This window comes from Mesoplodon densirostris, chromosome 18 (assembly GCF_025265405.1).
Source record: "Mesoplodon densirostris isolate mMesDen1 chromosome 18, mMesDen1 primary haplotype, whole genome shotgun sequence".
NCBI lineage: Eukaryota > Metazoa > Chordata > Mammalia > Artiodactyla > Ziphiidae > Mesoplodon > Mesoplodon densirostris.
In genome coordinates this window covers 59264959-59277969 of record NC_082678.1, presented here as the reverse complement: position 1 = coordinate 59277969, position 13011 = coordinate 59264959, and the positions used below count along the sequence as shown (strand labels likewise).

The 13011-nt window shown below is 42.9% G+C and overlaps 2 protein-coding genes across 4 annotated transcripts in view; one reads left to right on the top strand and one right to left on the bottom strand.

Annotated features, from left to right (window-relative positions):
• Positions 1-1953: 1953 nt before the first annotated feature.
• PTRH2 (peptidyl-tRNA hydrolase 2) lies at positions 1954-12457 on the bottom strand. Of its 2 annotated transcripts, none has more exons than XM_060080661.1 (2): positions 12302-12457; positions 1954-2599 (listed from the first exon to the last, which is right to left on the bottom strand). In XM_060080661.1, the coding sequence occupies exon 2, from the start codon at positions 2597-2599 to the stop codon at positions 2060-2062; it is 540 nt and encodes a 179-aa protein (XP_059936644.1). In that variant the 5' UTR covers positions 12302-12457; the 3' UTR covers positions 1954-2059. The 2 variants fall into 2 exon arrangements, with proteins under 2 accessions (XP_059936644.1, XP_059936643.1); XM_060080660.1 differs by having other exon boundaries at positions 12321-12454.
• Positions 12458-12598: 141 nt separating this feature from the next.
• VMP1 (vacuole membrane protein 1) overlaps positions 12599-13011 on the top strand; it is a 132496-nt gene continuing 132083 nt past the window's right edge. Inside the window, exon 1 of one of the 2 annotated variants that reach the window (XM_060080659.1) lies at positions 12599-12715. The gene's annotated coding sequence lies outside the window, so the exon portion shown is untranslated. The remainder of the gene's footprint in view (positions 12716-13011) is intronic. The other variant, XM_060080658.1, reaches the window with a different exon arrangement.

Here is a 13011-nt window from a genome sequence, read left to right as displayed (position 1 = left end):
ATGTGGACTCTGAAATCATGAAGATGAACTTTTTGTAGTTATATCTGCCAAACATCCAGGTCTGGTTAACTAGATTTTGTCAGTTCTTGCAAGTAAAAATGTTTGATGACAAAAGCAGCTAGTTCACCTCAGGACTCAGCCACAAGTGTTTTTCCTCAAGATGACAATCACACTTCAGTGTGCACCAGAAGTGTTTGATGTTACATAAAATATAAAGACAAACAGTCAAGGATCAAATTTAATAATTTCTTTACTGCTTCGTCAAGGACATTAAGTGAATTTTTTTTTTTTTAACTAAGGGTAGGGCAGTGAAAACTACAATGACTACTTGTACAGGTAGGTGCCCCTGCCTTGATTTGTGAAAGGTGCCAGCAGTATTACCCACCATTGCTTTTTTATCATCACTGCAAATGTCAAAACAGTGGAAAAGGAACAGAATGTCTTAGTATTAGGAACATTGTTTAGACCCCCTGCCAGTGTCTTAGAGACCCCAAGGGCTCTGCAGAGTATACTCTGTGAACCGTAAGATTATGAACCCTATAAAATAAATATGAAAGGACAGGTGAGCTAGAAAACAAACACGATGTTTCCATAACTACCAGAATTTGTGTACTATTCATCCTAGGAGATATGCCATGATTTATTAAAATTACATCAGCCACGGCAGACCATCCTGTTGGGAATGCACTTTTGAGCCTAGAACCATCAGTCTGAGGCAAGCCTCAGAAATGACCAGAGCCAGAATCGTACATAGAGGATTGGGTTCCTTCAACTCAGTTACGTGCTGTTGCATCACGTTCCAACCCAGTATGAACATTCTATTTAGAAACAGTTGCTATTGTGGCATCCTTCATAGTTGCAATTTCTTCTGTGCTGTCAGATGCCAGTGTAAACTACGAAACTGACAAAATAGAACCTTTAAGACTGGCTGCAGTAGTCTTCAGTGTTCTACCCAGACTCCACTGACCTTAGAGCTTGCAGTTGTGCTATATTACTGCTTATGTTGAAGTTAACTGCTAACTGATATTAATTGCTGAAGTTAACCATGGAGAGCTGCAGTCACTTAACGTGTGCCTGTTACCAAAATTCTCCCTGACATCATCATAGTTCTTAGAGATATACTGAAATTAGAAATCCTGTCAGGATCCCTTTTTGCAAAAAAGCGATCAGGAAGCTATGTGGCTCCTGGGAGCTGGAACCTTCATATTCTGGGCAGCTGGTATAACATAGTAATTATTGGAATTATGTCATGCTAAGTGTATAACGATCAAAAGGGAAATAAGGTGCCCTTAAATAATTGTCCAGTTCCTTAAGTTCTAGGTAAAGAAATAGTGGGATGTTGGGCTAAGCTACATTCACTTTACAATTACCATAAATTCTTACGTGGGCCCATTATCACCTTCAAGGTCCATACAAGTCACTTCCAAGTTTCAATGCCTTCACTGTTGTTAGGAAAGGGGGGGGAACTAAAGAGATGCAGGACCACTGCTGAGAAACTTTAGCCAGTGTGGGTCAGGGAATGAACATGAGACACAGCACGGGTGGGTTATATCAGTGCTGTAAAACCTCAGCTTTAAGACAAACCCACAAAGTTAGATTTTAAACCCATGATCTATTAATAATATAGGCAGTCGTCCAAAAACTGAAGGCAGGAAAAACAAACTACAGTTTGCACCTAATGGTAGTACCCTTGACCCCTGATCCTCCAAGGTGGGTAACAGAAGAGCTATTAACACATAAAGGGACCAAACCACACATAGGAAATGCTGTTTCCCACCTCGTAATCCAATTCTGTTGTGACCTTTGCCTCTCATCTTAAATATTTCTTGTTTCAGCACCTATCTCTTGAACCACCAGGACTATTTATTAACCAAACTTTTTTTTTTTTTCCAGCCCAAGATAACTGTGTAACCAGGCCAAGTACATGATAGAAGAACACAGGAATGAATTTTCATCTCAAGAATACATAAGTTGGGGGAAGAAATTCAGCTTTTATTGTTAGAATTTTAGTTTCAAACCCTTGTGGTGGTGGGATGACCATCATCATACAATATTCCACCTAGTAAAGTTTTAGGTGACCAGTGACCTTGTCAATTAGGTCTACTGGTCCTGGCCCAATTCCTAGAACAGTTCGAGAGCCTGGTGCAATCTGAGTACGTCCTGCATCTTGGATTAAACTTACAGTCAGTCCCAGCATTTTTGCATGGGTCAATAATTCAACTAGAGTTTCTTCATCGGGAGCTCTGACCACCACTTTGGGCTGGCCACAGTATTCCCACTGTTTGAGTAATTCAGGGTTTCTCCTTTGAATTTGCTTGTAGGCAGAAACAGCAGCATGAGCGCACTGGGCAGCCACTTTCCCTTTTCCCATCTTTAAGTCACTTCGAACCACAAGAATCATTTTGTACTCCCCACCCTCTCCTAAGATGCTCGCTTCTGTTTTCGTGTCAGTGTCTGTCTCGCTCACCGAGTTCTTGGGGATCGTTCCAAAGCGTACTCGGAGCCTCCAGCCCAGGCACATGCCACAAGCAACTCCGGCAGCCAAGCTGAGTGCACCAGGATTAGTCAAATATTCCATAACCAAGGGTTTGGAGAGCATCTGAAAAGAAAAGAAAGTTGTCACTATCTAGCAGTGGAAAGTTACAGGCTTATCAGATAAAACATCCTGACAGTATAGAAGCAGCAATATTTTAATTCATCCAGAAAAAAGGCAAAGTATGTTTTGGATCTTAGGCATGTACTATTTTTTCTCCCCTGTGTGCTAGAAAAGGTTCAAGAATACAGATGAAGCAGTTTAGGTCATTTTAATCTCAATGTGAGGAGTACATCTCTTTCTTGGATACAACAAAGCTCCGTTCCTCAATTTTTGCTAAGTCTTGTGGAGAAAGGAAATGTTCCGTTTTACCAAGATGCCTAAAGGATCTAGAGAAACCAAGATTCTCGCTCTTTCTGGAATATAGTGAGTGCTTATTTACTTGTGTCTTCGTACTGCATTAATTCTTAATGGGGATGGTACCAACCCCTCAGAGAAGTTCCTGGTTGTCACAACAACGGGCCTGGAGTGAGGTGCGCTGCTGACATTTACTAGACCTTGGCATGGAATGCTAAAAGCCTTACACGTGAAGATTTGTCCCACTGGACATTTCTGTAGATGAAAAACTATTCGTGTCTGAGAGTAGAACCCAATTTCATTTTGCATACGAACACAAAGTTTTTTTTGCATAGTTTTAACACTCAATTTACCAGTAGTATAACTATCATATAAATCAAAGGAAGATGATCCTTTATCCTTATTATTTTAGAAATTCCTATTACCCCAGCAAAGCTGTTCATGGTATTTGAATCATCAATAAAGCACTTAAATCAGTCTACATGTGAGGCTGTTGGATTCATGATGCTTCAGTGTATAGGCACAAACAGTCATCAGTTTCTTCTGGTGGAATAAATAGTATCTAAGCATTTATACATTGAAATACATGGGGCCATCATGTTTGTAGAACTTACAAGTGGTGCCCTTGGAATTGTACAGTGCATAATCTGCGTGGCGTAGATGGCAGTCCTGGAAATACATATTTTACCATAAAGTTCTTTTTTATTCTTTTTTGTTAAAATTAGAACATACTAATGTTTTTGAAATTATATGGTAGGCAAAGTATGCAATGTTATCAAATATTTAAAATGAGGATAGGGGCTTCCCTGGTGGCGCAGTGGTTGAGAGTCCGCCTGCCGATGCAGGGGACACGGGTTCATGCCCCGGTCCGGGAAGATCCCACATGCCGCGGAGCGGCTGGGTCCGTGAGCCATGGCCACTGAGCCTGCGCATCCGGAGCCTGTGCTCCTCAACGAGAGAGGCCACAACAGGGAGAGGCCCGCGTACCACAAAAAAAAAAAAAAAAAAAAAAAAAAAAATGAGGATAATACAGGGAATCAAACTTTTTTGAGATGTAATTCACATACTATAAAATTCACCTTTTTAGTGTACAATTCAGTGTTTTTTAATATATCTACAATGTTGTACAATCATCACCACTATCTAATTCCACAACATTTTCACTGCCCCAAAAAGAAACCCCTACACCCATGAGTAGTCCCTTCCCATTTCTCCCTCGCCCAGTCTCTGGTAACCACTAATCTACTTTGTCTTTATGGATTTGCCTATTCTGGACATTCATATAAATCAAACCATACAATATGTGGCCTTTTGTTTCAGGCTTCTATCATCCAGCATAATATTTTCAAGGTTCATCCACACTGTAACATGTATCAATACTTCATTCCTTTTTTTTAATACATAAATTTATTTATTTATTTATGGCTGTGTTAGGTCTTCGTTTCTGCGCGAGGGCTTTCTCTAGTTGTGGCAAGCGGGGGCCACTCTTCATCGCGGTACGCGGGCCTCTCATTGTTGCGGAGCACAGGCTCCAGACACACAGGCTCAGTAGTTGTGGCTCACGGGCCCAGTTGCTCCGCGGCATGTGGGATCCTCCCAGACCAGGGCTCGAACCCATGTCCCCTGCATTGGCAGGCAGATTCTCAACCACTGCGCCGCCAGGGAAGCCCCTTCATTCCTTTTTTACTGATGAATAATATTCCACTGTATGGGTATACCACATATTATTTATCTCTTCATCAGTTGATGGACATCTGGGTTGTTTCTACCTTTTGGCTATTATGAATAATGCTGCTATAAATACAAGTTTTTGTGTGGACATTTGTTTTCATTTGTCTTGGGCTTATACCTAGAAGTCTAACTGCTGGGTCATATAGCAACTCTGTAACTTTGAGGACCTGCCAAACTATTATCTAAAATGGCTATACCATTTTATATTCGTTGCAAGTGACTTTATTTTTTAAAAAACTGTGTTGGGCCTGGTAGGGTTGAGAGCGACTTCACTAGTGCCTTATGACTCAAGTTGCTAATTCAGAAACAAAAAAACCAATGCCTTTGCAAACAGATCTTCATATAAGTCATGGCTCTCTCCAGATCTCAAAGAAGGATTGGGAGGATTATGAGATAAACCAGGCTAACAGACCTTCAGTAATTGTTAGAGAATGATGGAGTACACTTAATATCTGAAGGAAAAGAAAATGACTATAAATTCTTTTGTCTCCAAACTATAAAAATATAACTTAACACATTACACTGCTATACTATGTATCTTGCTTTTCTAAGTCAAATGTACAGTTAATAAAAAAGTGAAACAACCCAATATCCCCACATTTGCGATCTCAAATTCAAACCCTGCCCTCCCCAGAACAAAACTAATTTCCCTGAAATTGCTACTTAATGTTATAAAACCTGTATCTCCACTTCCTTGGAGTCCATTAGAATCCTTTACTATTCAGTTACTTTCTGAAACACCTACCAAAAAAACTCTGCATTTTATAGTAGTTCATGAATCTCCTTCTCTAGTTGGATCCTGTCTGGAGCTCTTTTTTTTTTTTTTTAAATGGTTCAATTTCTCCATATCCTCACTAACACTTGTTATTGTCTTTCTTTCTTTCTTTTTTTAAATTTATTTATTTATTTTTGGCTGGGTTGGGTCTTTGTTGCTGTGCACGGGCTTCCTCTAGTTGCGTGAGCAGGGGGCTACTCTTCATTGTGGTGCATAGGCTTCTCACTGTAGTGGCTTCTCTATGTTGCGGAGCATGGGTTCTAGGTGCGTGGGCTTCAGCAGTTGTAGCACGTGGGCTCAGGAGTTGTGGCTCGTGGGCTCTAGAGCGCAGGCTTAGTAGCTGTGGCGCACGGGCTTAGGTGCTCCACGGCGTGCGGGATCTTCCTGGACCAGGGCTCAAACCCGTGTCCCCTGCATTGGCAGGCGGATTCTTAACCACTGCACCACCAGGGAAGTCCCTGGAGCTGCCTTCTTAAATGGCCAACTTTTACAGATAGAGGCAGGAATACCAGGACAATGTGGTGAGGAACATATTTCCAGAAGTTGATAGCACTCTGAGACAGTCTGTCCATTAGTTTTGGCAAAAAACTAATGTGGGGCAGTTCTGGGGCAGAAGCTAGTTTGAGGCGGGGTCAAGAAAGAGAAACAAAGTGAAAGCAAAGCAGAAAGAAAAAGCAACAGATACAAGGGGCTGTGAAGAAAAAGTAAAGGTTTTTTTTTTTCCCTCTTAGGATGGAAAGATGAATATATACAAATGTTGAACATATTTAAATGTTAATGGATGGACCCAGAGAAAAGGTAGGTAGATGTTCAAGATAGGGAAAGAATAAATAATAATACAAAGCAGTAGGTGGGAGGCACCTAAGTCCCTGTGAAGAGATTTGGTCTTGGAAAGAAGGGACACCTTTCCCAATGTGACAGGTTTAGATGCAGGTAGGGCTGTGGATTTGGAAGCAGGAAATTCTTCCTTGAAGGGAGTTATTTGTACAAAAGTCAAGCTGGAGTTGAGAAGAGGAAGACTGAAATAAAAGTTACAGCAAAACACAGCAGGATTGCAGAGGAACATTGAAAACGGTTAGGATTAGTAATGATTTTGTAACACTACCATACCTACCAGTTATGATCCTCTCCAGCAGTACTTAGCAGCCTGAGTATAGGTGAAAATATAGAAGAGATGACTTCATACTTCACAGAGGAAATAGAAGCCAGAAGACTAAAACCACATAATCACTGCCTCCAAACATATAAACTAAATCTGCTGCACCTATATTCTTCCTTCATCCTCCCCGTCTATGACAGATAGTTGGATTTATCCAAGTTTGAATTCTACTAAGAGTAAGCACCAAGACACAAGGGCGTAAGGGAATTTAGGGTGAAGGCAAGAATGTTTGAAATGAAAAGCCCTGAAATCCACATTCTTATAAAATGATTTAAGGACAGGAAGGTGACAGAGGATATGCACATGCTATTAAGAAAAGGTATGATGGGGGCCTCCCTGGTGGCGCAGTGGTTGAGAGTCCGCCTGCCGATGCAGGGGATACGGGTTCGTGCCCCGGTCTGGGAGGATCCCATATGCCGCGGAGCGGCTGGGCTCGTGAGCCGTGGCCGCTGGGCCTGCGCGTCCGGAGCCTGTGCTCCGCAACGGGAGAGGCCACAACAGTGAGAGGCCCGCATACAGCAAAAAAAAAAAAAAAAAAAAAGAAAAGGTATGATGGAAGTAAGCTGGAAAGGCAGATGGCTGTGGTTAGAGAGAGATGTCTGGGGTTTTGAGTTTGGAAATGGAACATTATAATGTGATGGAAAGTCCCGAGTGTAGCTACAGGAATAGGTTATCTGAATTACAGTCGGACGTGTGTCATTAAGCTCATCTGCTTTCTGAATTCTTTTACTTTTATGACATATTGCCTCCTTCCACAAATATTAACTGGTTCTGCTCTAGGACCTGGGGGAATACAGGAGCACGCAAAGGAGAAAAAGTCCCTTCTCTCACGGAGCTTATGTTCTGGTAGTGGTTTAGAAATGACTCAGTCCTAATGTTGAATTTCTTTCATTTTATTTTAAGAAAACTTCATGTTGTCATAGCTCAAAGCTTCAATGGTACTTTGAATGTATTGTGTCATTTGATCCACCTAACTGTAAGAAGTTAGCATTAATTCTATATATTGAAAATGAGGAAACTGAGGCAAAGAGAAGTTAAAAAAAAAACCCAAACGTTTGCTGACTTCCTATGTACCAGACACGTACCTTGTTAGACTAGGAATACAGTGAACAATACAGGCCACTGCCAGTTGTTCACAGACGAGTGGAGGAGAAGACAAATAATTACACGGCTGGTAAATGTTATGAAAAGGCATTAGGGAGGACTTCCCTGGTGGTGCAGTGGTTAAGAATCTGCCTGCCAATGCAGGGGACATGGGTTCAATCCCTGGTCCGGGAAGATCCTACATGCCACGGAGCAACTAAACCCGTGTGCCACAACTATTGAGCCTGTGCTCTAGAGCCCTTGAGCCACAACTCCTGAGTCCACGCACCACAACCGCTGAAGCCCATGCACCTAAAGCCCGTGCTCCACAACAAGAGAAGCCACCGCAATGAGAAGCCCGTGCACTGCAACAGAGAGGAGCCCCTGCTCACCGCAACTAGAGAAAGCTGGCGTGCAGCAACGAAGACCCAACGCAGCCAAAAAAGAAAAACGAAAAAACGAAAAAAGAGTCTGCCTTCTAATGCAGGGGACACAGGTTCGATACCTGGTTGGGGAACTAAGATCCCACATGCTGCGGGGCAACTAAGCCTGCATGCTGCAAGTACTGAGCCCACGTGCCGCAACTACAGAGCTTACATGCTCTGGAGCCTACATACTATAACTAGAGAGCCTGTGAGCCACAACTACTGAGCCCTCGTGCCACAACCAGAGAGCCCGTGCATAACAACTACAGAGAAGCCCATGCGCCGCAACGAAGAACCTACGCACTGCAACAAAAGATCCCACGTGCCGCAACTAAGACCTGACACAGCCATAAATAAATACATACATACATACATAAATAAATATTATTTTTTAAAAAGGTGTTGGGGAGTACATAAAGTGCTTTAGCTCAGTGTAGGAGGTCAGGGAAGGCCTCGTTGAAGAAATATTTAAAATGCAACAAAGGATCAGTAAGAAGATAGAAGGATGGAAGATCATTTCAGGCAGAAAGAAGGCCAAGTGGGCAGGCCAGAGGAGAGAAACACAATATGTCAATGACCGGAAAGCAGTCCAGACTGCTGGAAGATGGAGAGAAAGAGCTGCAGAGAACCAAGTGAGAAAGAAGGGCAGATCACAGGAGGCCTTGTAAGCCATGTTAGACGGTTTGGAATTTACCCTAAGGACAATAAGAAGCTGCTGCAGGGAAATGACTTTTGTTTTCTAAGAGATCACCTGGGACTTCAGTATAAAGAATGAATTAGAAGCTGGTAAGAACAGATACAGGGGATTGATCAGGAGGCTGCTATAATGTAATCATAGTAACAGTTAATAATTGCTAAATTAGGTTTTATATTAGATATATATTAGGTATTGACACTCTACATGAATTGTCTCCTTCAATGTTCCTAACAGTCCTTTAAGGTAAATACAGAATTATTATCCCCATTTTTTCAGATGTGAAAATTGGGGTACAGAGAATATAAGTTTAGCTCACCCAAGTTCACAAAGCTAGTAAATGGTAGCCTGACTGCAGAGCCTGTGTTCTTAACACTACTCTGTTGCCTTTCCCAGTGGTCTAGATGAGATGACAGTCACTCAGAGAAGAGTAGTGACAATGGGAAAGGAAAGAAGTGGCTGAGGCACACCTGTATGATTTGGTGACCCACTGGAAGTCTGATGATAAAAGAAAGGGAGAAGTTTAGAATGACACCTAGATTTGAACAAATGGAGATTGGAAGTATACTATTTACTGATGAAGGGATCCTGGTGAAAGAGAAGGTTTGAAAGTAAAAGATACTAAAATCAGTTTTAGATATATTACGTCTGGTTTGACCAAAAGACATCCTGGTTGAGATGTCCAGGAAAAAAAAAAAAAATATATATATATATATATATATCATTTAAGAGGTCAGAAGATAAGCTTAGGCTAGAAATACATATTTAAAAGAAATTAACATATAACTGAGATTACTGAAGTGATGAATGTGGGTAAGGCCACTGGGTCAAGTATATCGAGGGAAGAAATGGCTAAACAGAACCCTGAGGAAACAAGCATTTAGGGATAAAAGGAGAATGACAAGGAATGACCAGAGGGTCATAAGTCATCAGCACCTAGTTTCAGTCCTCTTTCACTGGTGTACCTAAAATGGTGACAGGGCTGTACTGACATGGAACTTTAAGGCTCTAGATGTCTTTGCAGCCGCAAAAAAAATAAAATAAAATTTAATTCTTATTAGAACCCACATTATCTCATAATGCATCTATCATTTAGTTACTACATTATGCTTACATATCAGCAGGACTTCTGTGTGATAATCTAACAACCAGACTACAAATAGAACAAATATTCAATTATATATATATATTAAAAAATACACACACACACACACACACACACACACACACACAAACTTCTATGCCAAGAATTAGAAGGATTCTCTGCACCAATTTCTAGGTTGCAAAATAACCAAACATCCCACATACCAGACTCAGGTACTATCTGGAGAAAGGAACTACACATGAGTATATGTTGAACATACTCATCTAAAAGGTCATGATGGAAAGCTTCTCATTTTCTCAGCTTTATTTAAAAACAGATATACCAGTAAGAGTCATCATAAACAGAAAGCAGAAAAAGTTCCAGAAATAACCAAGCTTGTTTATCACTTCTGTCCCATATCTTATGAGGTCTCTAATTCTAAAATGTTGAAATTAATACTAACATCTCTATTCTTCACGATGTTCTAATCTCCTATCAGCCTGATCAGATCAACATCTCACTCCTGTAAAAAGTGTTTCAGCCTGTCCCCTTTTCTGCATATCCATTATAAACATGTATCAATAGACCCAGTGAGGGCTTCCATGGTGGCGCAGTGGTTGAGAGTCCGCCTGCCGATGCAGGGGACACGGGTTCGTGCCCCGATCCTGGAAGATCCCACATGCCGCAGAGCGGCTGGGCCCGCGAGCCATGGCCGCGGAGCCTGTGTGTCCGGAGCCTGTGCTCCGCAACGGGAGAGGCCACAGCAGTGAGAGGCCCGCGTACAGCAAAAAAAAAAAAAAAAAAAAATAGACCCAGTGCTTGAGACTAAGGTAAAAATAACTGTCTTAGTCTCATAGACAATCCCGGGCAAAGACAGCACTGCCAAACGAACCTGTCCTATAAGACCCTCCCCTTGGTGCCTTCTAATTTCTCAGCCGGATGAAACCTTTCACCAGTGCTCACGATTCCATTACCTTCTGAAGCATGCTACCCCCATGTATCCTGTTCCACTGGCCCCTGCCCCTTGGCCTTTTCCAACCTAAAAATCCTTCCTCTTTGACCCTTAAAGCACTGCCTCACTTTTCCTCTTCCCTTCATCTCTAAACTTCTTCAGTTACCTGTCTCCCTTCCCCACTCGACTGAAACTGCCCAGGAATCAGACACTAGCTAATTGCCAAGCGCAGTTGCCTCTGTTTAGGCCTCATCTGGAGTTTTCTGCACCACTCACTGATAACTTTTCTTTAAGCTTTCTTCCCTTGAATTCTGTAACCCAACGTTCACCCTATTATCATCCTATCTTTCTGATACCTTTTTTCCAGTCTCTCTTTCTGGTTATATGTCCTCTGTTGTCTCCTGATGTATGTATTACCCAAGCTTACACATTTGGTCCTCTTTTCAGTCTGTACCTACATTGTCCTATACAGCAACCATCAGCCAAACGTAGTCATTTAAACTTAAATTAAAACTAAATGAAGATTCAGTTCTTCAGTTACATTTAACCATATTTCAAGTGCTCAGTAGCTCAACAGCTTACAAGTGGCTAGGTGCCACTCTATGAGTTAGCGAGGTATGGAATATTTCCATGACTGCAGAAAGTTCTGCCCCTCCCTTGCTTGGGGCCCTGCAATAAAGACTGTGCTTTATTTCACCACAACCCGGCGTCAGTACCCTTTGGGTACCCGTCAAGTTCGGTGGGGTAACAATAAAACCTAAATCCCTTCGCAGGAATTCAAAGAACTACACAATTCGGTTTCAATCTACTTTATCCTCCTCTCCCGCTACACAGGGTACTCTTCAGCCACACCAAATGACTAGGTATTTTCAAGCAGCAATCTCACCCTGAAATAATTTTCTCCACTTAAACACACAAAAAATCCTCTTCACCCATGAAGGTGTATAGTTCAAACCAAACCTGTCTCTTAAGTCTTTACCACCCCCCAGTCAGTCTTCATTATTTACTTTCCAGAGCCGCTGTAACAATAACACATAACCACTGTAGAGCATAATTCTCAACGTCTAGTACAGTGCCTGGGATTGTTAAAGTATTAAATACCCCTTTAGACATTATGTCTGTGTGACACAGGGAGGCAATTTTTCGATCATATTCTTAGAGGCCTTTTCTCTCCTCGTAGGATTCAACAACTTGCTACGCTGTGGCTACTCAATAAACACTCAGCAGAGTGTGAGGCCTGCTCGGTATTTTCTCACATTCGGAGCGAATCCATCAATGCTGCCTCAATGGAGGCGTTGCCTGGGAACTAGAAATTCTGGGTCCTTCCCCTCCCCAGCAGCGTGGTCCTTTCTTCCAAAAGACGACTGGCCGAACCGGAACAGTGGCTCCGGCGGCCACTGGGCGGAAGACAGTTTACGAAGGAGAAGATGAAAGGGTGAGGGGGTGGTTATAAAATTAGATGGGAAGAAACATTCCAATTGGAGACAGAATGAAGAACATCCCCCTACCTGTGAGAGGCTGACCTACCTAGAGAACCTCTCCTCCGCCTCAGTCGCGGCTCTGCGTTCTTCACTTCTGGGTAGCGAACACGCTTCTCTCGCGCGAGTTACCCCTTCCGGGGTTCCTTGACAACAAGTTCCGGATCAAGAACCGCGAAGAGAACAGTCATTCTTCCTCTCGCCCCGCCCACAAGTCCCTAACCCAGACTCGAACTGAAATTCCACGACGATCAGCTGAGGCGGCCGAAAGGAGGGGGGAACGCTTTTCTTCTGGAGGCGGTCTCCAGGAGGGGAAACGGACCGGAAGTGACGTGAGCTAGTTCCGGTTGGCCGGAGCCCTGCGGCGGTTGTGAGAGTCAGTCGCGAGCCGCTTCCAGGATCTGAGATCCGGAGAACCGGAGAAGCCGGAGTCAGAGCGGGTAGGTAAGCGAGAGCGGGGAATTGGGGACGGACGCCTGAGGCTATCCTCAGAGCTTGGCTTCTTCTGCATTTAGTCGGTGCATATCTAGGGCACCGTGATTTCGACTTCAAGCAGTGCTTTAGAGCGCTGCTGACTGTCTCAATCTGGCAGTAGATTATTTGGGACACCTCCCCGTGGTTGGCCACCCGTACTGGACTCCCAACCATTCCCTCTCATCGTGGCGAACTTGGAAGCCGTTCTGAGCTTCTGTAGAGTACCCATCCTCTCTTCCTCTCTGGGTGTCTAGGACCTTAGAGTA

Bases quoted from the DNA above. Each gene is read 5' to 3' on its own strand.
- PTRH2 (XM_060080661.1), bottom strand. From the start codon at position 2,599: ATGCTCTCCAAACCCTTGGTTATGGAATATTTGACTAATCCTGGTGCA.